Source organism: Oncorhynchus keta, chromosome 18 (assembly GCF_023373465.1).
Source record: "Oncorhynchus keta strain PuntledgeMale-10-30-2019 chromosome 18, Oket_V2, whole genome shotgun sequence".
NCBI lineage: Eukaryota > Metazoa > Chordata > Actinopteri > Salmoniformes > Salmonidae > Oncorhynchus > Oncorhynchus keta.
In genome coordinates, this window is record NC_068438.1 from 47599310 (window position 1) to 47625981 (window position 26672).

The window sequence follows — 26672 nt, forward strand, 5'->3', positions numbered from 1 at the left end:
ATTGATTTAATGTTTTCTCCACCAGGGGTCTGACCTGACCAGCATGATTGACAGCATCCCTGAGCCAATCAGAGAGGCCACTGCCATGTTTACAGGTATGTCGTAGGAGCTGTGTGTGTCTATAACGGTGCTGGGTGTGTCTATAACGGTGCTGGGTGGTGCTGGGTGTGTCTATAACGGTGCTGGGTGTGTCTATAACGGTGCTGGGTGTGTCTATAACGGTGCTGGGTGTGTCTATAACGGTGCTGGGTGTGTCTAACGGTGCTGGGTGTGTCTATAACGGTGCTGGGTGGTGCTGGGTGTGTCTATAACGGTGCTGGGTGTGTAACGGTGCTGGGTGTGTCTATAATGGTGCTGGTGCTGGGTGGTGCTGGGTGTGTCTATAATGGTGCTGGGTGTGTCTATAACGGTTCTGGGTGTGTCTATAACGGTGCTGGGTGTGTCTATAACGGTGCTGGGTGTGTCTATAACGGTGCTGGGTGTGTCTATAACGGTGCTGGGTGTGTCTATAACGGTGCTGGGTGTGTCTATAACGGTGCTGGGTGTGTCTATAACGGTGCTGGGTGTGTCTATAACGGTGCTGGGTGTGTCTATAACGGTGCTGGGTGTGTCTATAACGGTGCTGGGTGTGTCTATAACGGTGCTGGGTGTGTCTATAACGGTGCTGGGTGTGTCTATAACGGTGCTGGGTGGTGCTGGGTGTGTCTAAAACGGTGCTGGGTGTGTCTATAACGGTGCTGGGTGTGTCTATAACGGTGCGGTGCTGGTGTGTCTATAACAGTGCTGGGTGTGTCTATAACGGTGCTGGGTGGTGCTGGGTGTGTCTATAACGGTGCTGGGTGTGTCTATAACGGTGCTGGTGTCTATGGTGCTGGGTGTGTCTATAACGGTGCTGGGTGTGTCTATAACGGTGCTGGGTGTGTCTATAACGTGCTGTGTGGGTGTGTCTATAACGGTGCTGGGTGTGTCTATAACTGTGCTGTGCTGGGTGTGTCTATAACGGTGCTGGGTGTGTCTATAACGGTGTGTGTCTATAACGGTGCTGTGTGTGGTGCTGGGTGTGTCTATAACGGTGCTGCGGTGGGTGTGTCTATAACGGTGCTGGGTGTGTAACGGTGCTGGGTGTGTCTATAACGGTGCTGGGTGTGTCTATAACGGTGCTGGGTGTGTCTATAATGGTGCTGGGTGTGTCTATAACGGTGCTGGGTGGTGGTGCTGGGTGTGTCTATAACGGTGCTGGGTGTGTCTATACGGTGCTGGTGCTGTGGTGTGTCTATAACGGTGCTGGGTGTGTGCTATAACGGTGTGTGTCTATAACGGTGCTGGGTGTGTCTATAACGGTGCTGGGTGGTGCTGGGTGTGTCTATAACGGTGCTGGGTGGTCTATAACGGTGCTGGGTGGTGCTGGGTGTGTCTATAATGGTGCTGGGTGTGTCTATAACGTGGTGCTGGGTGTGTCTATAACGGTGCTGGGTGTGTCTATAACGGTGCTGGGTGTGTCTATAACGGTGCTGGGTGTGTCTATAATGGTGCTGGGTGTGTCTATAATGGTGCTGGGTGTGTCTATAACGGTGCTGGGTGGTGCTGGGTGTGTCTATAACGGTGCTGGGTGTGTCTATAACGGTGCTGGGTGTGTCTATAACGGTGCTGGGTGTGTCTATAACGGTGCTGGGTGTGTCTAACGGTGCTGGTTATCCTAACGGTGCCCTGCCCAGTGCTGGGTGTGTCTATAACGGTGCTGGGCTGTCTATAAGTGCCAGATGGACGGTGCTGGGTGTGTCTATAACTGTGCTCCATAACTGTGCTCCAGCCTATAGAGAGCTGAGGTGTCTATAACGGTGCTGGGTGGTGCTGGGTGTGTCTAACCAGGTGCTGGGTGGTGCTGTGAGTCAAATCAAATCAAATGGTCAAATGGTGCTTATTTATAACGGTGCTGGGTGGTGCTGGGTGTGTCATCGGTGCTGATATCTCATAACGGTGCTGTGTCTAACAGGTGCTGGTTATCCTCCCCTCCCAAAACCCCAAACAGCAAACAATGGCAGGTCTCCAAAAGCAACCAAGTCCCACTATATATATATATATACACACACACACACACACACACTAGAGGTCGACCGATTATGATTTTTCAATAGCGATTATTGGAGGACCAAAAAAGGCAATACCGATTTAATTCGGCCGATTTATATAACTATATATATATATATATATATATTAAATAAATAAATATTATTATTATTTTTTATGTATTTATTTATTTGCAATGACAATTACAACAATACTGAATGAACACTTATTTTAACTTAATACAATACATCAATAAAATCCATTTAGCCTCAAATAAATAATGAAACATGTTCAATTTGGTTTAAATAATGCAAAAACAAAGTGTTGGAGAAGAAAGTAAAAGTGCAATATGTGCCATGTAAGAAAGCTAACGTTTCAGTTCCTTGCTCAGAACATGAGAACATTTGAAAGCTGGTGGTTCCTTTTAACATGAGTCTTCAATATTCCCAGGTAAGAGGTTTTAGGTTGTAGTTAATATAGTATTTATAGGACTATTTCCCTCTATACCATTTGTATTTCATTAACCTTTGACTATTGGATATTCTTATAGGCACTTTAGTATTGCCAGTGTAACAGTATAGCTTCCGTCCCTCTCCTCGCCCCTACCTGGGCTCGAACCAGGAACACATGGACAACAGCCACCCTCGAAACAGCGTTACCCATCGCTCCACAAAAGCCGCGGCCCTTGCAGAGCAAGGGGAATAACTACTCCAAGTCTCAGAGCGAGTGATGTTTGAAACTATTAGCGCCCACCCCACTAACTAGCTAGCCATTTCACATCGGTTACACCAGGCTAATCTCGGGAGTTGATGTGCTTGAAGTCACAAACAGCTCAATGCTTGAAGCACAGCGAAGAGCTGCTGGCAAAACGCACTAAAGTGCTGTTTGAATGAAGTTTGAGCCAGGCGGCCCAAACTGTTGCATTTACCCTGACTCTGCGTGCAATGAACGCAAGAGAAGTGACATAATTTCACCTGGTTAATATTGCCTGCTAACCTGGATTTCTTTTAGCTAAATATGCAGGTTTAAAAATATATACTTCTGTGTATTGATTTTAAGAAAGGCATTGGTGGTCATGGTTAGGTACACATTGGAGCAACGCTACGCACCGCATCGATTATATGCAACGCAGGACACGTTAGATAAACTAGTAATATCATCAACCATGTGTAGATAACTAGTGATTATGATTGACTGATTGTTTTTTATAAGATAAGTTTAATGCTAGCTAGCAACTTACCTTGGCTTCTTACTGCATTCGCGTAACAGGCAGGCTCCTCGTGGAGTGCAATGAGAGGCAGGTGGTTAGAGCGTTGGACTAGTTAGCTGTAAGGTTGCAAGATTGGATCCCCCGAGCTGACAAGGTGAAAATCTGTCGTTCTGCGCCTGAACAAGGCAGTTAACCCACTGTTCCTAGGCCGTCATTGAAAATAAGAATGTGTTCTTAACTGACCTGCCTGATTAAATAAAGGTATAAAAAAAAATGCATTTACATTTAATATCTGCATTTCCGATTGATTTCCGATTGTTCTGAAAACTTGAAATCAGCCATTCAGATTAATCTGTCGACCTCTAATATATACACACACACACACACACAGACTTTTCTACCCTCTTTCTTACCCCCCTTCCCTCTCTCTGTGTCCTCCAGGAGAGTCGTTCCGTGCAGGTGACCATGCTGGCCCTGCAGAGTGAGCTGGACAGCCTGCGTGCCGACAACATCAAACTCTACGAGAAGATCAAGTTCCTCCAGAGCTACCCTGGCAGGGTGAGTAGGCTCCTCTAGAGCTACCCTGGCAGGGTGAGTAGGTTCCTCTAGAGCTACCCTGGCAGGGTGAGTATGTTCCTCTAGAGCTACCCTGGCAGGGTGAGTAGGTTCCTCCAGAGCTACCCTGGCAGGGTGAGTAGGTTCCTCCAGAGCTACCCTGGCAGGGTGAGTAGGTTCCTCTAGAGCTACCCTGGCAGGGTGAGTTCCAGAGGAACCCTGGCAGGGAAATCGTTTACCTTTTACTCTGTCTCCCCGATAGGCTGGACTGACTTCCTGACTGACTGATCTGTCAGGGTGATAGGCTCCTCTGACTTCCTGACTGACTGATCTGTCTCCCCTATAGGCTGGACTGACATCCTGACTGGGTGAGTAGGTTCCCCAGCTGGCTGACTTCCTGGAGGGTCTGTCTGTTCCCCAGAGGCTGGACTGACTTCCTGACTGTCTGTCTGTCTGGCATAGGCTGGACTGGTTCCTGACTGACTGATCTGTCTCCCCTATAGGCTGGACTGACTTCTCTGAGCTGACTGATCTGGCCCCTATAGGCTGGACTGACTTCCTGACTGACTGTCTGTCTCCCCTACAGGCTGGACTGAGGTTCCTGACTGACAGATCTGCTACCCTGGCAGGCTGGACTGTTTCCTGACTGACTGATCTGTCTCCCCTATAGGCTGGACTGACTTCCTGACTGACTGATCTGTCTCCCCCATAGGCTGGACTGACTTCCTGACTGATTGATCTGTCCCCCATAGACTGGACTGTTTCCTGACTGACTGTCTATCTGTCTCCCCCTACAGGCTGGACTGACTTCCTGACTGACTGATCTGTCTCCCCCTATAGGCTGGACTGACTTCCTGACTGACTGATCTGTCTCCCCCTATAGGCTGGACTGACTTCCTGACTGACTGTCTGTCTGTCTCCCCCTATAGGCTGGACTGACTTCCTGACTGACTGATCTGTCTCCCCCTACAGGCTGGACTGACTTCCTGACTGACTGTCTGTCTCCCCCTATAGGCTGGACTGACTTCCTGACTGACTGTCTGACTAGAGCCCCTACAGGCTGGACTGACTTCCTGACTGACTGTCTGTCTCCCCTACAGGCTGGACTGACTTCCTGACTGACTTCCTGACTGACTTCCTGACTGACTTCCTGACTGATTGATCTGTCTCCCCTACAGGCTGGACTGACTTCCTGACTGACTTCCTGACTGATTGATCTGTCTCCCCCTATAGGCTGGACTGACTTCCTGACTGACTGATCTGTCTCACCCTATAGGCTGGACTGACTTCCTGTCTGTCTGTCTCCCCCTACAGGCTGGAGGCAGTGATGACACGGTTACGGTGCGTTACTCCTCCCAGTATGAGGAAAGACTGGACCCCTTCGCCTCCTTCAGCAAGAGGGTGAGGACAACCACACACACTTTAGGCAGATTGTGTATTGGTCAGTGTGTGTTGATGTGTATTGGTCAGTATATTGGTCAGTCTGTGTTGTGTATTGGTCAGTCTGTGTTGATGTGTATTGGTCAGTCTGTGTTGTGTATTGGTCAGTCTGTGTTGATGTTTATTGGTCAGTCTGTGTTGATGTGTATTGGTCGGTCTGTGTTGATGTGTATTGGTCAGTCTGTGTTGATGTGTATTGGTCAGTCTGTGTTGATGTGTATTGGTCAGTCTGTGTTGATGTGTATTGGTCAGTCTGTGTTGATGTGTATTGGTCAGTCTGTGTTGATGTGTTTTGGTCAGTCTGTGTTGATGTGTATTGGTCAGTATGTGTTGATGTGTATTGGTCAGTGTGTGTTGATGTATATTGGTCAGTCTGTGTTGATGTGTATTGGTCAGTGTGTGTTGGTCAGTGTGTGTTGATGTGTATTGGTCAGTGTGTGTTGATGTGTATTGCAGTGTGTATTGGTCAGTATATTGGTCAGTGTGTATTGATGTGTATTGGTCAGTCTGTGTTGATGTGTATTGGTCAGTCTGTGTTGATGTATATTGGTCAGTGTGTGTTGATGTATATTGGTCAGTGTGTGTTGATGTGTATTGGTCAGTCTGTGTTGATGTGTATTGGTCAGTATGCGTTGATGTGTATTGGTCAGTATGTGTTGATGTGTATTGGCCAGTATATTGGTCAGTATGTGTTGATGTGTATTGGTCAGTCTGTGTTGATGTGTATTGGTCAGTATGCGTTGATGTGTATTGGTCAGTCTGTGTTGATGTGTATTGGTCAGTCTGTGTTGATGTGTATTGGTCTGTCTGTGTTGATGTATATTGGTCAGTCTGTGTTGATGTGTATTGGTCAGTCTGTGTTGATGTGTATTGGTCAGTCTGTGTTGATGTGTATTGGTCAGTCTGTGTTTATGTGTATTGGTCTGTCTGTGTTGTGTATTGGTCAGTATATTGGTCAGTCTGTGTTGATGTGTATTGGTCAGTGTGTGTTGATGTGTATTGGTCAGTGTGTGTTGATGTGTATTGGTCAGTCTGTGTTGATGTGTATTGGTCAGTCTGTGTTGATGTGTATTGGTCAGTCTGTGTTGATGTGTATTGGTCAGTCTGTGTTGATGTGTATTGGTCAGTCTGTGTTGATGTGTATTGGTCAGTCTGTGTTGATGTGTATTGGTCAGTCTGTGTTGATGTGTATTGGTCAGTCTGTGTTGATGTGTATTGGTCAGTCTGTGTTGATGTATATTGGTCAGTCTGTGTTTATGTGTATTGGTCTGTCTGTGTTGATGTATATTGGTCAGTGTGTGTTGATGTGTATTGGTCAGTGTGTGTTGATGTATATTGGTCAGTCTGTGTTGATGTGTATTGGTCAGTGTGTGTTGATGTGTATTGGTCAGTGTGTGTTGATGTGTATTGGTCAGTGTGTATTGGTCAGTCTGTGTTTATGTGTATTGGTCAGTGTGTGTTGATGTGTATTGGTCAGTCTGTGTTGATGTGTATTGGTCAGTCTGTGTTGATGTGTATTGGTCAGTATATTGGTCAGTGTGTATTGGTCAGTCTGTGTTGATGTGTATTGGTCAGTGTGTGTTGATGTGTATTGGTCAGTGTGTGTTGATGTGTATTGGTCAGTGTGTGTTGATGTGTATTGGTCAGTCTGTGTTGATGTGTATTGGTCAGTCTGTGTTGATGTGTATTGGTCAGTATGTGTTGATGTGTATTGGTCAGTCTGTGTTGATGTGTATTGGTCAGTCTGTGTTGATGTGTATTGGTCAGTGTGTGTTGATGTGTATTGGTCAGTGTGTGTTGATGTGTATTGGTCAGTGTGTGTTGATGTGTATTGGTCAGTCTGTGTTGATGTGTATTGGTCAGTCTGTGTTGATGTGTATTGGTCAGTCTGTGTTGATGTGTATTGGTCAGTCTGTGTTGATGTGTATCGGTCAGTGTGTGTTGATGTGTATTGGTCAGTGTGTATTTGTATGTGTTGTTGTTGAGACTCATGTGTGTTTACAGGAACGCCAGCGCAGATACCTGAGCCTCAGCCCCTGGGACAAGGTTACACTCAGCCTAGTGAGTCACACACACACACACGCACGCACGCACACGCACACGCACGCAGGGGCTGTATGTATGTATATTATTGTACTGCTCTAGGGATATCATTTACTATTATGTATAGATTTTTATCTGACATTTTTTTACTCTTTATGCGATGCGCAATGCAGAGAACACCAGAAGAATACTGATCATTTAATTGCCACAGTGAATTATTCTAATGTTTGTTTATGCGTCAATTAAATCAAATCAAAAATCAAATCAAATTTATTTATATAGCCCTTCGTACATCAGCTGATATCTCAAAGTGCTGTACAGAAACCCGGCCTAAAACCCCAAACAGCAAACAATGCAGGTGTAAAAGCACGGTGGCTAGGAAAACTCCCTAGAAAGGCCAAAACCTAGGAAGAAACCTAGAGAGGAACCGGGCTATGTGGGGTGGCCAGTCCTCTTCTGGCTGTGCCGGGTAGAGATTATAACAGAACATGACCAAGATGTTCAAATGTTCATAAATGACCAGCACGGGAATAATAATAAGGCAGAACAGTTGAAACTGGAGCAGCAGCACAGTCAGGTGGACTGGGGACAGCAAGGAGCCATCATGTCAGGTAGTCCTGGGGCACGGTCCTAGGGCTCAGGTCCTCCGAGAGAGAGAAAGAAAGAGAGAATTAGAGAGAGCATATGTGGGGTGGCCAGTCCTCTTCTGGCTGTGCCGGGTAGAGATTATAACAGAACGTGGCCAAGATGTTCAAATGTTCATAAATGACCAGCATGGTTGAATAATAATAATTAACCCCATAAGGGATGGGGGCTGCCAACTGACGTGCATTCGTTCACACATACATGTGTGTGACAAACGGTAGTAATTCACCCATGTGTTTTAGGGTCGTGGTATTCTCTCCAACAAGATGGCCAGAACCATTGCTTTCTTTTACACCCTCTTCCTGCATTGCCTGGTCTTCCTGGTATGTAACCTTACACCTCCCACCACCCCATTGGCTGTTCACAGATGTCGGTGCTGATGTCATAATGTGTGTTTGTGTGTGTTCTCAGGTGCTGTATAAGACAGCCTGGAGTGAGAGCATCGGTCGAGACTGCTCTGCCTTCTGTGCTAAGAAGTGAGTACTTCATTCTGTCTTCCTCCCCCCGCTAGCAGAACAGCGGTGTCAGGTTAGGCTTGCCTTTAATTCTATCCATCTCTTCTTCTTTCAATCCCCTCCCTTCTGTCCGTCTGTCAGGTACTCGGATCACCTGCATCGTTTCCATGAGAACGGGGACAACCTGTGATGTCAACCTGTGATGTCAACCTGTGATGACAACCTGTGATGACAACCTGTGATGTCAACAGGTCGTGGCGAGACTAAGGGCAGACTGGAATAGCAGCTTTATTTTCTCCAGTAGATGATTTTACCCACTGTGGGGTGTGCTTTCTCTCTGCTTTTTTGGGGGGGTTAAGAGTTTGGTTAAGGTTAGGTTAAGAGTTTGGTTAAGGTTAGGGTTAATGTAAAGGTCAGTTATAGATGTTGGCTAGTCGGGCTGTCAGAAAAATCCCCTTAGGCTCTCTCTCACCAGCTCTCTCCCCAGCTCTCTCCCCAGCTCTCTCTCCAGCTCTCTCTCCAGCTCTCTCCCCAGCTCTCTCCCCAGCTCTCTCTCCAGCTCTCTCTCCAGCTCTCTCCCCAGCTCTCTCCCCAGCTCTCTCCCCAGCTCTCTCTCCAGCTCTCTCCCCAGCTCTCTCCCCAGCTCTCTCCCCAGCTCTCTCCCCAGCTCTCTCCCCAGCTCTCTCCCCAGCTCTCTCCCCAGCTCTCTCCCCAGCTCTCTCCCCAGCTCTCTCTCCAGCTCTCTCTCCAGCTCTCTCTCCAGCTCTCTCTCCAGCTCTCTCCCCCCTGCTCTCCCCCAGCTCTCTCCCCAGCTCTCCCCAGCTCTCCCCAGCTCTCTCCCCAGCTCTCTCCCCAGCTCTCTCCCCAGCTCTCTCCCCAGCTCTCTCCCCAGCTCTCTCCCCAGCTCTCTCCCCAGCTCTCTCTCCAGCTCTCTCTCCAGCTCTCTCTCCAGCTCTCTCCCCAGCTCTCTCCCCAGCTCTCTCCCCAGCTCTCTCTCCAGCTCTCTCTCCAGCTCTCTCTCCAGCTCTCTTCCCAGTGTCAAGGCATAGAAACTAACTGCTTATGAAAGAGAATTTAGCCACGTTTGTCAGACATTTTGTCAGCCATTTTGTCAGACATTTTGTCAGACATTTTGTCAGACATTTTGTCATACCTTAGACCATGTTGTGTGAAAATGTCAAACTTTGATTTATAGAGTAAACTATCCGTCTAAGGTCTTGGATAGTCCTCTGCTTCCTTAACATTGATATGTTAAAGAATAACGTTAATTAACTAAAGACAATAATTTTTAAGAGAAGTTGAGAATCTGTTTTTGATAGAAATGGATTAAAGTTTAAATTGAACTTAACAATGGTATCTTACCATTTCCTAGTACCAAAGGGATCAATATGTTTAGTTTTGCTATATTCTGTCCTAGCCTGTAGTCTGCAATACTGATATTATTAAAATAATCATTTTGATGAATGAAGAAGTGATTGACAAGAGGGGTGTTTTGTTTTCCTTTGATTCGGGTCATTTTTAGGGTGTTGAGGAATATTGTGAAAGTACGTGTGTATTTGTGAATGGATTTCAAAATTACAATTGCTATACAACTTAAGAGATCATGTTTAAAGATTAAGTTCCATCTTTGGCTTTTACATTTCCCTCTTTGAGATGACATAGTTCAGTAAAATGTGAAGAATTATCACAGCACCTGTAATTGCTATAAATCTGAATTATCACAGCACCTGTAATTGCTATAAATCTGAATTATCACAGCACCTATAATTGCTATAAATCTGAATTATCACAGCACCTATAATTGCTATAAATCTGAATTATCACAGCACCTATAATTGCTATAAATCTGAATTATCACAGCACCTTTTATTGCTATAAATGTCTGAATTGAACTAGATTGGCAGTATGGTTTAACTTGTATCTTATGTTGAAGTGTATCTGTGTCATGACATGCTGTTGTTTTCTTAGGGTGGGTGTCCAGGCAGGAACATTGTTTCCAGCCAGGTGAATAGGGGTGATGTGGTTGTGTTGAGGGGTCTTTGGCTCCTAGATTGATGGATTTGGACAGATGACATCACACAGGTCATGATTTCTGTTACAGTAGTTCACAATGAAGGATTGCTGAGTCTCATGTGATTGACTATTATGATGAAATAGATTCCTATACTCCAACCTCCTCCTTCCACTTGCTATTAGGACATGTACTAACTTGAGCTGCAAACCATATATCACTTTCATCACCATTCGCTATCATTCTAAATAAACTCTATGCATTTACCTGTGTGTTTTGGTCACAATGAGAGATGTCACAATATGTGGAATGATTCACCTTTATTTATGCGGGGAGTCATAGAAATATAATAAATGTATGTGGATGTTACAATGTGAATCATAATGACGTCACAATGATCAATGTCTAAATGATGTCACAATGTCAAAATTATGTCACAGTGAGTGATGTCAAAATGATGTCACAATGAGTGATGTCACAATAAGTGGTGCCAGAATGTTCAATGTCACCATCAATGCTTAATGTTACAGTGGACGATGATAAAGTGAATGTTGTCACAGTATGGGATAAAACTTTTTTTTTCTGTCATATTGCATCACAGGTACTAATGGTGTTTTCAAAACAACTGGGAGCTCGGAAATCTCCGATTGCAGTGCATTCAAGATAACTGGGAACTCGGGGGAATTTTCTTTCTAGATCTCTGACCTGAAGATCACGTCATGATTAGATGTCGTATTTTTCAAGAGTTCCCAGTTGTCCTGGAAGCGCTATGGGAACTTCAGGTCAGAAAGTCAAAGTTCTAGAAAGATGCCCGTGTTTACAACTTGTAATCTGCGTTGGAGCGAATCACTTTTGTCAAGTCTGAAAAGTATGTTGCATTATCGGGGTAAAAATAGACAGGCTTGCGTCTACATGTCGACTGCGTGAACTTGACCAAAATCATGCGGTCATTGTGACATCATTTAGACATTGATCATTGTGACATCATTTAGACATTGATCATTGTGACATCATTTAGACATTGATCATTGTGACATCATTTAGACATTGATCATTGTGACATCATTTAGACATTGATCATTGTGACATCATTTAGATATTGGTCATTGTGATATCATTTAGACATTGATCATTGTGACATCATTTAGACATTGATCATTGTGACATCATTTAGACATTGATCATTGTGACATCATTTAGACATTGATCATTGTGACATCATTTAGACATTGATCATTGTGACATCATTTAGACATTGATCATTGTGACATCATTTAGACATTGATCATTGTGACATCATTTAGACATTGATCATTGTGACATCATTTAGACATTGATCATTGTGACATCAGTTAGACATTGATCATTGTGACATCATTTAGACATTGATCATTGTGACATCATTTAGACATTGATCATTGTGACATCATTTAGACATTGATCATTGTGACATCATTTAGACATTGATCATTGTGACATCATTTAGACATTGATCATTGTGACATCATTTAGACATTGATCATTGTGACATCATTTAGATATTGGTCATTGTGACATCATTTAGACATTGATCATTGTGACATCATTTAGACATTGATCATTGTGACATCATTTAGACATTGATCATTGTGACATCATTTAGACATTGATCATTGTGACATCAGTTAGACATTGATCATTGTGACATCGTTTAGACATTGATCATTGTGACGTCATTTAGACATTGATCATTGTGACATCGTTTAGACATTGATCATTGTGACATCGTTTAGACATTGATCATTGTGACGTCATTTAGACATTGATCATTGTGACGTCGTTTAGACATTGATCATTGTGACATCATTTAGACATTGATCATTGTGACGTCGTTTAGACATTGATCATTGTGACATCATTTAGACATTGATCATTGTGACATCATTTAGACATTGGTCATTGTGACATCATTTAGACATTGGTCATTGTGACATCGTTTAGACATTGATCATTGTGACATCATTTAGACATTGATCATTTGATATTGGTCATTGTGACATCATTTAGACGTTGATAATTGTGACGTCATTTAGACGTTGATCATTGTGACGTCATTTAGACATTGATCATTGTGACGTCATTTAGACGTTGATCATTGTGACGTCATTTAGACATTGATCATTGTGACGTCATTTAGACATTGATCATTGTGACGTCGAGACATTGATCATTGTTTCTGACATTGATCATTGTGACTCGTTTAGACATTGATCATGACATCCTGCAGACATTGATCATTGTGACGTCATTTAGACATTGATCATTGTGACGTCATTTAGACATTGATCATTGTGACGTCGTTTAGACATTGATCATTGTGACATCATTTAGCGTTGATCATTGTGACATCATTTAGACGTTGATAATTGTGAACGTCATTTACACGTTGATCATTGTGACGTCATTTAGCTCCTACCAGGTGGCGTGGCGAGAATCTGTCTCCTCACACGCGCTCTCACCACTGGTGAGGGCTCTGTTCTAGGCCCTCTCCTATTCTCGCTATACACCAAGTCACTTGGCTCTTGTAACCTCACATGGTCTCTCCTATCATTGCTATGCAGGGACACACAATTCATCTTCTCCTTTCCCCTTCTGATGACCAGGTTTTATAAATCGCATCTCTGCATGTCTGGCAGACATATCAGTGTGGATGACGGATCACCACCTCAAGCTGAACCTCGGCAAGACGGAGCTGCTCTTCCTCCCGGGAAGGACTGCCCGTTCCATGACGCCATCACGGTTGACAACTCCATTGTGTCCTCCTCCCAGAGCGCTAAGAACCTTGGCGTGATCCTGGACAACACCCTGTCGTTGCCAACTAACATTGATGTGTTCCTGAGAGGTTCATGTCTACAACATCCGCAGAGTACCCTGCCTCACACAGGAAGCGGCGAGGTCTAATCCAGGCACTTGTCATCTCCCGTCTGATTACTGAATTATTGGCTGGGCTCCCTGCCTGTGCCAAAACCCTACAACTCATCCAGAACGCCGCAGCCCGTCTGGTGTTCAACCTTCCCAAGTTCTCTCACGTCACCCCGCTCCTCCGCTCTCTCCACTGGCTTCCAGTTGAAGCTCGCATCCGCTACAAGACCATGGTGCTTGCCACGGAGCTGTGAGGGGAACGGCACCTCAGTACCTCCAGGCTCTGATCAGGCCCTACACCCAAACAAGGGCACTGTGTTCATCCACCTCTGGCCTGCTCGCCTCCCTACCACTGAGGAAGTACAGTTCCCGCTCAGCCCAGTCAAAACTGTTCAGCTGCTCTGGCTCCCAATGGTGGAACACACTCCCTCACCCAGGACCTGGAGTCAATCCCACCTTCCGGAGAGACACCTGAAACCCCACCTCTTTAAGGAATACCTAGGATAGGATAAAGTAATCCTTCTCAGCCCCCCTTAAAAGATTTAGATGCACTATTGTAAAGTGGCTGTTCCACTGGATGTCATAAGGTGAATGCACCAATTTGTAAGTCGCTCTGGATAAGAGCGTCTGCTAAATGACTGAAATGTAAAATGTAAATGTAAATTTAGACGTTGATCATTGTGACATCATTTAGACATGGATCATTGTGACGTCATTTAGACATGGATCATTGTGACGTCAGTTAGACATGGATCATTGTGACATCATTTAGACGTTGATCATTGTGACGTCATGAATTTTTTTTTCACTGCAGTCGACTGCATGTTTCTGCACTTTGCTCTAGACCACATACATACATCCTGCAGCCATCGCCTGCATTGTGGGACGCTCTAATGTCAACCAATCATTAAGGCGTTTTTGTTTGACCCACGCCCAAAGAAACGACAAACTGGAACCAACTTTACAGCGATTCATGTCGCCTATACAGCGAATATATATATATATACAAATAAAATGTGATTTTCAGGTGTTCTCTCACACTAATTGTTTGTACACACATGGTTTCAGTCTGAGTGTCGGGGCTTGGAGACGTGTTTATTTCAACGTTGTGAATAAACAGTTTTATAAAACCATGGCAACGCTGCCACGTTGATCTGAGCCTTACTGTTGGACTTCCGGCTGTCGCAGAGGCACTTCCCCCAACTTCACTCTTCGACGTTGGTCTCCAGTCAGTAGCTCGAGCCCTACCACTCAAACGTGCCAATAATTTGATGTGTTGGAATGAGAGGTCTCTTGTCTACGGTATGTGGGGGTTGTGGGAGGTCTCAGGTCTTGTGTGCTTCTGAGTGAGACTGAATTATTAATGTGAGGAAGAGCCTTTAAAGAGTTCCACACGTCTCTAAACCTCTTACTGGATCATTCAACTTTAAAGAGGTGTTCTGACCACAGGAAACCCACCACCACACACACATCCACCACTTCCTCCCCCAGACCATCTCACATCCACCCTCCAGTCAGCATAATCACCCTGGCCTGATCCAATCTTCAGAGACTTCAATTCACCTTTTTCCTCCCCAGACCATCTCACATCCACCCTCCAGTCAGCATAATCACCCTGGCCTGATCCAATCTTCAGAGACTTCAATTCACCTTTTTCCTCCCCAATTTACCTGTCAGCTAATCCCTCCCCCTCACCCCACCTGCCACTCACATCTAATCAGTGCATCCTCTATTCAGAGCTCCCGCTTGCTCTCTGCAGTCAGTCAGTTTTCCTCCTCTCATCAACCTCTCCATAAATATTCACCTCCGTCGTCTCTGAAATAACAGCATAGTTCTTAAAGAGTGTGTTTTAATTGCGTCGGAGGAATCGTCTCAAATGACACTTCCTCAATAATACATAGTTCGGATGGGTCAAATCAAATGTTATTGGTCACATACACATTTAGTAAATGTTATTGGTCACATACACATTTAGTAAATGTTATTGGTCACATACACATTTAGTAAATGTTATTGGTCACATACACATTTAGCAAATGGTATTGGTCACATACACGTTTAGCAAATGCTATTGGTCACATACACGTTTAGCAAATGCTATTGGTCACATACACGTTTAGCAAATGTAGTGTGCCCCCGGTGATGCGTTAGATAGACCACACCACCTTCTGGAGAGCCCTGCGGTTGTGGGCGATGCTGTTGCCGTACCAGGCGGTGATACAGCCCGACAGGATGCTTTGTTGTGCGTCTGTAGAAGTTTGTGAGGGTTTTAGGTGACAAGCCACATTTCTTTAGCCTCCTGAGGTTGAATAGGCACTGTTGTGCCTTCTTCACCACACTGTCTATGTGGGTGGACCATTTCAGATCGTCAGTGATGTGTACGCCGAGGAACTTGAAGCTTTGCACCTTCTCCACTGCGGTTCCGTTGATGTGGATAGGGGCGTGCTCCCTCTGCTGTATCCTGAAGTCCACGATCAGCTCCTTTGTTTTGTTGACGTTGAGGGAGAGGTTATTTTCCTGGCACCACTCCGCCAGGGCCCTCACCTCCTCCCTGTAGACTCGTCATTGTTGGTAATCAGGTCTACCACTGTTGTGTCATCTGCAAACTTGATGATTGAGTTGGAGGCGTGCGTGATCATGCAGTCATGGGTGAACAGGAGGGGGCTGAGCACGCACCCTTGTGAAGTGAAGGTGTTGTTTCCAACCTTCACCACATAGGGGCGGCCTGTCAGGAAGTCCAGGACCCAGTTGCACAGAGCGGGGTTCAGACCCAGGGCCCTGAGCTTGATGATGAGCTTGGAGGGTAGAATGGTGTTGAAGGCTGAGCTATACCCAATGAACAACATTCTTACATAGATATTCCTCTTGTCCTATCCAGATATTCCACATGATCCTATTGTCCAATCGCCATTTCATCGTCTGTGAATCTATTGGGGCGATATGCAAATGGAGGAGGGTCTAGGGTGTCAGGTAAGGTAGAGGTGATAACTAGCCTCTCAAAGCACTTCATGATGACAGAAGTGAGTGCTACGGGGCGATAGTCATTTAGTTCAGTTACCTGTGCTTTCTTGGGTACAGGAACAATGGTGGCTATCTTGAAGCATGTGGGGACAGCAGACTGGGTAGGGAGAGATTGAATATGTCTGTAAACACTCCAGCCAGCTGGTCTGCACATGCTCTGAGGACGCGGCTAGGGATGCCATCTGGCCCGGCAGCCTTGCAACGGTTTACACGCTTAACTCTCTCACTGACGTCGGCCACGGAGAACGAGAGCCCACAGTCCTTGGGAGCGGGCCGTGTCGATGGCACTGTGTTACCCTCAAAGCGAAGGTGTTTAGCTGGTCTGGGAGCAAGACGTCGGTGTCTGCGACGTGGCTGCTTTTCCCTTTGTAGTCTGTGATTGTCTGTAGACTGCTACATACGTATTGTGTCTGAGTCATTTCCTGTTTGATTGCCTTACGGAGGGAATAACTACACTGTTTTTGTATTCAACCATATTCCCAGTCATCTTGCCCAAGGTTAAATCTGGTGCTAGTAGGCGCTTTCAGTTTAGTGTGAGTGCTGCCATCTGTCCACGGTCTCTGGTTTGGGTAGGTTTTAATAGTCACAGTGGGAACAACATCCCCTATACACTTCCTGATGAACTCAGTCACCGTGTCCGTGTATACATCAATGTTATTCTCTGAGGCAACCCGGGAACATTTCCCAGTCCTCACGATCAAAACAATCTTTCATGGATTCCGATTGGTCAGACACCAGCGATGAATAGATCTTAGCACGGGTATTTCCTGTTTGAGTTTCTGCCTATAGGAAGGGAGGAGCAAAGGGGAGTTGTGATCAGATTTGCCGAAGGGAGGGCGGGGGAGGGCCTTGTAGGCATCCCGGAAGAGAGAATAGCAGTTGTCGAGTGTTTTCCCAGTGCGAGTACTACAGTCAATGTGTTGATACAACTTCAGTAGCATTTTTCCTCAAATTTGTTTTTGTTATCTCCGGCTACAATAAATAAATGGACGTGTGGTTTACAGTTTACATAAAGTCCAATGTAGTTCCTTGATGGCCGTCGGGGTATCGGCTTGAGGGGGAATGTGACTATAACCGAAGACAATTCACTTGGGAGGTAATACAGTCAGTTGGGTGAACAAAAGGACTTGAGTTTCTGACATTTTTTTCACAATCACACCATGAGTAGTTAATCATGAAACAAACACCACGCCCTTCTTCTGAGAACCCAGCTGGCTGTATGGACGGGGACAGTATATTCAAAGAGAGCCATGATTCCGTGAAACAGAGTATGTTACAGTCCCGGATGTATCTCTGGAAGGAGATCCTCGCCCTGAGCTCGTCTACTTTATTGTCCAGAGACTGGACATTAACGAGTAATATACTCGGAAGGACCACCCTGAGTCAAACTAGAAGTATACCACTCCGAATACCTTTTCTCCACCGGTGGCATCTTGGAGCAGCCCCTGGGATAAGTTCATTTGCCCTGGGGGGTACGAACAAAGGATCCAATTGGGGAAAGTGGTATTCCTGGTCATAATGCTGGTGAGTTACCTCCGCTCTGATGTCCAACAGTTATTTATGGCTGTATTTAATAACACAAAAACCATTCTTGGCTAATAATGTAAGAAATAACACACAAAAAAAATAAATTCTGCCAAGTTGCTTAAGAGCTAGAAGCAGAGCTGCAATGTCTGTCGGTCCATCTTACTTAAGCTCAAAAACACAATGATAAATGTGAAAAAATAATAGCAAGTTGAAATCCAGACACTTACATGTTGACTGTCTGTCTACAACATGCCGTCAGCAGAGGGCGATAGAGAATGTGTTCTCTTTACTGACCTCATCCTGACACTCCTCTTATCCTCACCTTAGGTGTGTCTGTGTTTGTTTGTATATTTCTCTTTTATTCTGTCTGTGTGGTTGTCCAGTGTGTATGTGGATAAAGGGATCATTCTGTCCTGTCTGTCTCTTTGTGTGCGGTTTTTCAGTGTGCATTTGGATAAAAGGGATCTGTCGTGTCTGTTTGTCTCTGTGTGTAGAGCTATGTCTGTCTGTCTGTTTCTTTCTTTCTTTCTTTCTTTCTTTCTTTCTTTGCAGTTGTCCAGTGTGCATCTGACCATCTCCTGTCGATGAAGATGGTCAGGACAACATATGTTAGTAATAGTGCTGTAATGCCCCCAGGCAGGAAGAAAGCTATTGACTGTTCTGTTTCTTTCTACCTCACAGTCAATGATACATATGAGCTGCTGCTTCTGCTAATTAGGGTGTAATTTAATCCAACCTGCACTGCTGAAAAATACATGAGAATTATTTTAACATTTATTTATTTCACCTTTATTTAACCAGGTAGGCCAGTTGAGAACAAGTTCTCATTAACAACTGTGACCTGGCCAAGATAAAGTAAAGCAGTGTGGCACAAACAACAGCACAGAGTTACACATGGAGTAAAACAAACATACAGTCAATAACACAATAGAAAAAGTCTATATACAGTGTGTGCAAATGGCGTGAGGAGGTAAGCAAATAAATAGGCCAATAGTAGTGAAGTAAGAAGTCACATGTTTAATGAGAAATGACCTGTTTAATTAAGGGAAACTACAAAACTGCACATAATGTTGAGGTCAGAAGACTGATGTTAAAGTAACTGTCCAATGTTTACAGATTTCTATTAAATATAACTTAGAATTAATTACAATATGAGTTAAATCGTTTTCCCTTCCCCCCCAAAAAATGATAGGGAATATTGGGGTAAGTTGAGCCAAAGAGTTATTTGAGCCACCCCTTGTTTCAAGGAAACCAGACACAAAATGAATCATGTGACCAAATATTGAGGAAGAGGCCAGCATTTCATGGAGTCTGTGAAAGAAAAAACATATTGAAAAGGTGGTAAGCAAGTTGGGTCCAAAAAACGGATGTGTTGTGTCTTAGGCTTCATGATACTTGTATTTAAACCAAAGTAGATCATTTTAAAGATTGTTCTATACATCAGTTGGGATCTCCATGAGCTACAATATGAGGTCCTAGACCTAGCATGAAAGAGCATCCTTGTAGCTGTGTCACAGAGAGGCTGTGACAGAGTAGCAGAGGGACACAAGGTCTTATCTGACGACATGGAGTCTGAGCTTGATAAACATATCAAGAATCTCACGGACCACTTTCATGGGCTTAGTCGCCTCAAATGCAGAGAAAATTCCTAATAATTGACACATCGAGACAACCTCCCTGTCCCAGACAACTGGCAGAGAGATATATGTCTGAATCTAGACACACATTTAAGTTCTACAATATAACACACCCCCATTCCATGATTTAATTTGGACCTACTAGCACCATCATCTACTGTCACTGGACATCATCACCCACCTACCCCAAGAAAGCTCAACTTACCCTGTCTCTATACTCAACCTCCCCTGTCCCCATGCTCAACCTCCCCTGTCCCCATGCTCAACCTCCCCTGTCCCCATGCTCAACCTCCCCTGTCTCTATGCTCAACTTCCCCTGACTCTATACTCAACCTCCCCTGTCCCCATGCTCAACCTCCCCTGTCCCCATGCTCAACCTCCCCTGTCCCCATGCTCAACCTCCCCTGTCTCTATGCTCAACCTCCCCTGTCTCTATGCTCAACCTCCCTGTCTCTATACTCAACCTCCCTGTCTCTGTACTCAACTTCCCTGTCTCTATACTCAACCTCCCCTGTCTCTATACTCAACCTCCCTGTCTCTATACTCAACCTCCCTGTCTCTATACTCAACCTCCCCTGTCTCTATGCTCAACTTCCCTGTCCCCATGCTCAACCTCCCTGTCCCCATGCTCAACCTCCCCTGTCCCCATGCTCAACCTCCCCTGTCCCCATGCTCAACCTCCCCTGTCTCTATACTCAACCTCCCTGTCTCTATGCTCTCAACTTCCCCTGTCTCTATGCTCTCAACTTCCCCTGTCTCTATGCTCTCAACCTCCCCTGTCTCTATGCTCTCAACCTCCCCTGTCTATGCTCTCAACCTCCCTGTCTCTATGCTCTCAACCTCCCTGTCTATGCTCTCAACCTCCCCTGCCTCTATGCTCTCAACCTCCCTGCCTCTATGCTCTCAACCTCCCCTGTCTCTATGCTCTCAACCTCCCTGTCTCTATGCTCTCAGCCTCCCTGTCTCTATGCTCTCAACCTCCCCTGTCTCTATGCTCTCAACCTCCCTGTCTCTATGCTCTCAACCTCCCTGTCTCTATGCTCTCAACCTCCCCTGTCTCTATGCTCTCAACCTCCCCTGTCTCTATGCTCTCAACTTCCCCGATCTCTATGCTCTCAACCTCCCTGTCTCTATGCTCTCAACCTCCCCTGTCTCTATGCTCTCAACCTCCCTGTCTCTATGCTCTCAACCTCCCCTGTCTCTATGCTCTCAACCTCCCCTGTCTCTATGCTCTCAACTTCCCCTGTATCTATGCTCTCAACTTCCCCTGTCTCTATGCTCTCAACTTCCCCTGTCTCTATTCTCAACCTCCCTGTCTCTATGCTCTCAACCTCCTGTCTCTATGCTCTCAACCTCCCCTGTCTCTATGCTCTCAACTTCCCCTGTCTCTAATCTCAGCCTCCCCTGTCTCTATGCTCTCAACCTCCCCTGTCTCTATTCTCAACCTCCCCTGTCTCTATGCTCTCAACCTCCCCTGTCTCTATGCTCTCAACCTCCCCTGTCTCTATGCTCTCAACCTCCCCTGTCTCTATGCTCTCAACCTCCCCTGTCTCTATGCTCTCAACCTCCCCTGTCTCTATGCTCTCAACCTCCCCTGTCTCTATGCTCTCAACCTCCCCTGTCTCTATGCTCTCAACTTCCCCTGTCTCTATTCTCAACCTCCCCTGTCAATATTCTCAACCTCCCTGTCTCTATGCTCTCAACCTCCCTGTCTCTATGCTCTCAACCTCCCCTGTCTCTATGCTCTCAACTTCCCCTGTCTCTATGCTCTCAACCTCCCCTGTCTCTATGCTCTCAACCTCCCCTGTCTCTATGCTCTCAACCTCCCTGTCTCTATGCTCTCAACCTCCCTGTCTCTATGCTCTCAACCTCCCCTGTCTCTATGCTCAACCTCCCCTGTCCCCATGCTCAACCTCCCTGTCCCCATGCTCAACCTCCCTGTCCCCGTGCTCAACCTCCCTGTCTTTATTCTCAACTTCCCCTGTCTCTATACTCAACTTCCCCTGTCTCTATGCTCAACCTCCCTGTCTCTATTCTCAACCTCCCTGTCTCTATACTCAACTTCCCTGTCTCTATACTCAAATTCCCCTGTCTCTATACTCACCTCCCCTGTCTCTATTCTCAACCTCCCCTGTCTCTATACTCAACCTCCCTGTCTCTATACTCAACCTCCCCTGTCTCTATGCTCAACCTCCCTGTCTCTATGCTCTCAACTTCCCCTGTCTCTATGCTCTCAACTTCCCCTGTCTCTATGCTCTCAACTTCCCCTGTCTCTATGCTCAACCTCCCTGTCTCTATGCTCTCAACCTCCCCTGTCTCTATGCTCTCAACCGCCCCTGTCTCTATGCTCTCAACTTCCCTGTCTCTATGCTCTCAACTTCCCCTGTCTCTATGCTCAACCTCCCCTGTCTTTATGCTCAACCTCCCCTGTCTCTATGCGCTCAACCTCCCCTGTCTCTATGCGCTCAACCTCCCCCTGTCTCTATGCTCTCAACCTCCCATGTCTCTATGCTCTCAGCCTCCCATGTCTCTATGCTCTCAACCTCCCTGTCTCTATGCTCTCAACCGCCCCTGTCTCTATGCTCAACCTCCCCTGTCTCTATGCTCAACCTCCCTGTCTCTATGCTCTCAACCTCCCCTGTCTCTATGCTCTCAACTTCCCTGTCTCTATGCTCTACTCCCCTGTCTCTATGCTCTCAACTTCCCTGTCTCTACTCAACCTCCCTGTCTCTATGCTCTCAACTTCCCCTGTCTCTATTCTCCCTCCCCTGTCAATATTCTCAACCTCCCTGTCTCTATGCTCTCAACCTCCCCTGTCTCTATGCTCTCAACCTCCCCTGTCTCTATGCTCAACTTCCCCTGTCTCTATTCTCAACCTCCCTGTCTCTATGCTCTCAACCTCCCCTGTCTCTATGCTCTCAACTTCCCCTGTCTCTATGCTCTCAACCTCCCCTGTCCCCATGCTCAACCTCCCTGTACCCATGCTCAACCTCCCCTGTCCCCATGCTCAGCCTCCCCTGTCCCCATGCTCAACCTCCCCTGTCCCCATGCTCAACTTCCCTGTCCCCATGCTCAACTTCCCTGTCTCTATTCTCAACTTCCCTGTCTCTATTCTCAACCTCCCTGTCTCTATGCTCAACTTCCCCTGTCTCTATGCTCAACCTCCCCTGTCTCTATGCTCAACCTCCCCTGTCTCTATGCTCAACCTCCCTGTCTCTATGCTCAACCTCCCTGACCCTATGCTCTCAATCTCCCCTGTCTCTATGCTCAACCTCCCTGTCTCTATGCTCTCAACCTCCCTGTCTCTGCTCTCAACTTCCCCTGTCTCTATTCTCAACCTCCCCTATCTCTATTCTCAACCTCCCTGTCTCTATGCTCTCAACCTCCCCTGTCTCTATGCTCTCAACCTCCCCTGTCTCTATGCTCTCAACCTCCCCTGTCTCTATGCTCTCAACCTCCCTGTCTCTATGCTCTCAACCTCCCCTGTCTCTATGCTCTCAACTTCCCCTGTCTCTATTCTCAACCTCCCTGTCTCTATGCTCTCAACTTCCCTGTCTCTATGCTCAACCTCCCCTGTCTCTATGCTCAACCTCCCTGTCTCTATGCTCAACCTCCCCTGTCTCTATGCTCAACCTCCCTGTTTCTATGCTCAACCTCCCCTGTCTCTATGCTCAACCTCCCTGTTTCTATTCTCAACCTCCCTGTCTCTATTCTCAACCTCCCCTGTCTCTATTCTCAACCTCCCCTGTCTCTATGCTCTCAACTTCCCCTGTCTCTATTCTCAACCTCCCTGTCTCTATGCTCAACTTCCCCTGTCTCTATGCTCAACCTCCCCTGTCTCTATGCTCAACCTCCCCTGTCTCTATGCTCAACCTCCCTGTCTTTATGCTCAACCTCCCCTGTCTCTATGCGCTCAACCTCCCCTGTCTCTATGCGCTCAACCTCCCTGTCTCTATGCTCTCAACCTCCCATGTCTCTATGCTCTCAACCTCCCATGTCTCTATGCTCTCAACCTCCCCTGTCTCTATGCTCTCAACCGCCCCTGTCTCTATGCTCAACCTCCCTGTCTCTATGCTCAACCTCCCTGTCTCTATGCTCTCAACCTCCCTGTCTCTATGCTCTCAACTTCCCCTGTCTCTATGCTCTCAACCTCCCTGTCTCTATGCTCTCAACTTCCCTGTCTCTATGCTCTCAACCTCCCCTGTCTCTATGCTCTCAACTTCCCCTGTCTCTATTCTCAACCTCCCCTGTCAATATTCTCAACCTCCCCTGTCTCTATGCTCTCAACCTCCCTGTCTCTATGCTCTCAACCTCCCCTGTCTCTATGCTCAACTTCCCCTGTCTCTATTCTCAACCTCCCCTGTCTCTATGCTCTCAACCTCCCCTGTCTCTATGCTCTCAACTTCCCCTGTCTCTATGCTCTCAACCTCCCCTGTCCCCATGCTCAACCTCCCCTGTACCCATGCTCAACCTCCCCTGTCCCCATGCTCAACCTCCCTGTCCCCATGCTCAACCTCCCTGTCCCTATGCTCAACTTCCCCTGTCCCCATGCTCAACCTCCCTGTCCCCATGCTCAACCTCCCTGTCCCCATGCTCAACCTCCCTGTCCCCATGCTCAACCTCCCCTGTCCCCATGCTCAACTTCCCTGTCTCTATTCTCAACTTCCCCTGTCTCTATTCTCAACCTCCCTGTCTCTATGCTCAACTTCCCCTGTCTCTATGCTCAACCTCCCTGTCTCTATGCTCAACCTCCCCTGTCTCTATGCTCAACCTCCCTGTCTCTATGCTCAACCTCCCCTGACCCTATGCTCTCAATCTCCCCTGTCTCTATGCTCAACCTCCCCTGTCTCTATGCTCTCAACCTCCCCTGTCTCTATGCTCTCAACCTCCCTGTCTCTATTCTCAACCTCCCCCTATCTCTATTCTCAACCTCCCCTGTCTCTATGCTCTCAACCTCCCCTGTCTCTATGCTCTCAACCTCCCCTGTCTCTATGCTCTCAACCTCCCCTGTCTCTATGCTCTCAACCTCCCCTGTCTCTATGCTCTCAACCTCCCCTGTCTCTATGCTCTCAACCTCCCCTGTCTCTATTCTCAACCTCCCCTGTCTCTATGCTCTCAACCTCCCCTGTCTCTATGCTCAACCTCCCCTGTCTCTATGCTCAACCTCCCCTGTCTCTATGCTCAACCTCCCCTGTCTCTATGCTCAACCTCCCCTGTCTCTATGCTCAACCTCCCCTGTCTCTATGCTCAACCTCCCTGTTTCTATTCTCAACCTCCCCTGTCTCTATTCTCAACCTCCCTGTCTCTATTCTCAACCTCCCCTGTCTCTATGCTCTCAACTTCCCTGTCTCTATGCTCAACCTCCCCTGTCTCTATGCTCAACCTCCCCTGTCTCTATGCTCTCAACTTCCCCTGTCTCCATGCTCAACCTCCCCTGTCCCCATGCTCAACCTCCCTGTCCCCATGCTCAACCTCCCCTGTCTCTATTCTCAACCTCCCCTGTCTCTATTCTCAACCTCCCCTGTCTCTATGCTCAACCTCCCCTGTCTCTATGCTCAACCTCCCCTGTCTCTATGCTCAACCTCCCCTGTCTCTATGCTCAACCTCCCCTGTCTCTATGCTCAACCTCCCCTGTCTCTATGCTCAACCTCCCCTGTCTCTATGCTCAACCTCCCCTGTCTCTATGCTCTCAACCTCCCCTGTCTCTATGCTCTCAACCTCCCCTGTCTCTATGCTCTCAACCTCCCCTGTCTCTATGCTCTCAACCTCCCCTGTCTCTATGCTCAACCTCCCCTGTCTCTATGCTCTCAACCTCCCCTGTCTCTATGCTCTCAACCTCCCTGTCTCTATGCTCAACTTCCCCTGTCTCTATTCTCAACCTCCCTGTCTCTATGCTCTCAACCTCCCCTGTCTCTATGCTCTCAACTTCCCCTGTCTCTATGCTCTCAACTTCCCCTGTCCCCATGCTCAACCTCCCCTGTCCCCATGCTCAACCTCCCTGTCCCCATGCTCAACCTCCCCTGTCTCTATTCTCAACCTCCCTGTCTCTATGCTCTCAACCTCCCCTGTCTCTATGCTTAACCTCCCTGTCTCTATGCTCTCAACCTCCCCTGTCTCTATGCTCAACCTCCCCTGTCTCTATGCTCAACCTCCCTGTCTCTATACTCAACCCCTGTCTCTATGCTCAACCTCCCCTATGCTCTCAACCTCCCCCTCTATGCTCTCAACCTCCCTGTCTCTATGCTCTCAACCTCCCCTGTCTCTATGCTCTCAACCTCCCCTGTCTCTATGCTCTCAACCTCCCCTGTCTCTGTGCTCTCAACCTCCCCTGTCTCTGTGCTCTCAACCTCCCCTGTCTCTGTGCTCAACCTCCACTGTCTCTGTGCTCAACCTCCCCTGTCTCTATTCTCAACCTCCCCTGTCTCTATGCTCTCAACCTCCCCTGTCTCTATGCTCTCAACCTCCCCTGTCTCTATTCTCAACCTCCCTGTCTCTATTCTTAACCTCCCCTGACTCCATGCTCAACCTCCCTGTCTCTATGCTCTCAACCTCCCTGTCTCTATGCTCTCAACCTCCCTGAATGGTGGCGGTCTCTATGCTCAACCTCCCCTGTCTCTATGCTCAACCTCCCTGTCTCTATGCTCAACCTCCCCTGTCTCTATGCTCTCAACCTCCCTGTCTCTATGCCTCAACCTGGTCTGGGTCTATTCTCAACCTCCCCTGTCTCTATGTTCAACCTCCCCTGTCTCTATGCTCTCAACCTCCCCTCTCTCTATTCTCAACCTCCCTGTCTCTATGTTCAACCTCCCCTGTCTCTATGCTCTCAACCTCCCCAGAATGCTCAACCTCCCCTGTCTCTGTACCTCAACAACAGAATGGTCTCCTGTCTCTATGCTCTCAACCTCTCCAACAGAATGGTCAACCTCCCCTTGGGTGCTCAACCTCCCCTGTCTCTGTGCTCAACCTCCCCTGTCTCTATGCTCAACCTCCCCTGTCTCTATGCTCAACCTCCCCTGTCTCTATGCTCAACCTCCCCTGTCTCTATGCTCTCAACTTCCCCTGTCACTATGCTCTCAACTTTGTTAGAAATAATATATTTCCCATGACGTAGTGGTGCTGAATGTAAAAAATGGTGTGGGCCTACCCCAACAACAGAATGG

At 46.9% G+C, this 26672-nt stretch overlaps 2 protein-coding genes across 2 annotated transcripts in view; both read left to right on the plus strand.

Annotated features, from left to right (window-relative positions):
- Positions 1-3742: 3742 nt before the first annotated feature.
- On the plus strand, positions 3743-9229 carry LOC118396999 (protein CASP-like). Its single transcript, XM_052468905.1, has 7 exons — positions 3743-3835; positions 3920-4000; positions 5147-5233; positions 7277-7333; positions 8203-8283; positions 8372-8436; positions 8557-9229. The coding sequence occupies exons 1-7, from the start codon at positions 3743-3745 to the stop codon at positions 8603-8605; spliced, it is 513 nt and encodes a 170-aa protein (XP_052324865.1). The 3' UTR covers positions 8606-9229.
- Positions 9230-17295: 8066 nt separating this feature from the next.
- LOC118397000 (SH2B adapter protein 2-like) overlaps positions 17296-26672 on the plus strand; it is a 63783-nt gene continuing 54406 nt past the window's right edge. Inside the window, exon 1 of the mRNA XM_052468622.1 lies at positions 17296-17872. The gene's annotated coding sequence lies outside the window, so the exon portion shown is untranslated. The remainder of the gene's footprint in view (positions 17873-26672) is intronic.

What these genes read in the sequence shown, in the direction of transcription:
- LOC118396999 (XM_052468905.1), top strand. Translation starts at nt 3,743, where the DNA reads ATGCTGGCCCTGCAGAGTGAGCTGGACAGCCTGCGTGCCGACAACATC. An exon ending in TCGCCTCCTTCAGCAAGAGG is followed by an intron (nt 5,234 to 7,276) that starts GTGAGGACAACC and finishes GTGTGTTTACAG; the next exon opens with GAACGCCAGCGCAGATACCT. An exon ending in TGCATTGCCTGGTCTTCCTG is followed by an intron (nt 8,284 to 8,371) that starts GTATGTAACCTT and finishes GTGTGTTCTCAG; the next exon opens with GTGCTGTATAAGACAGCCTG.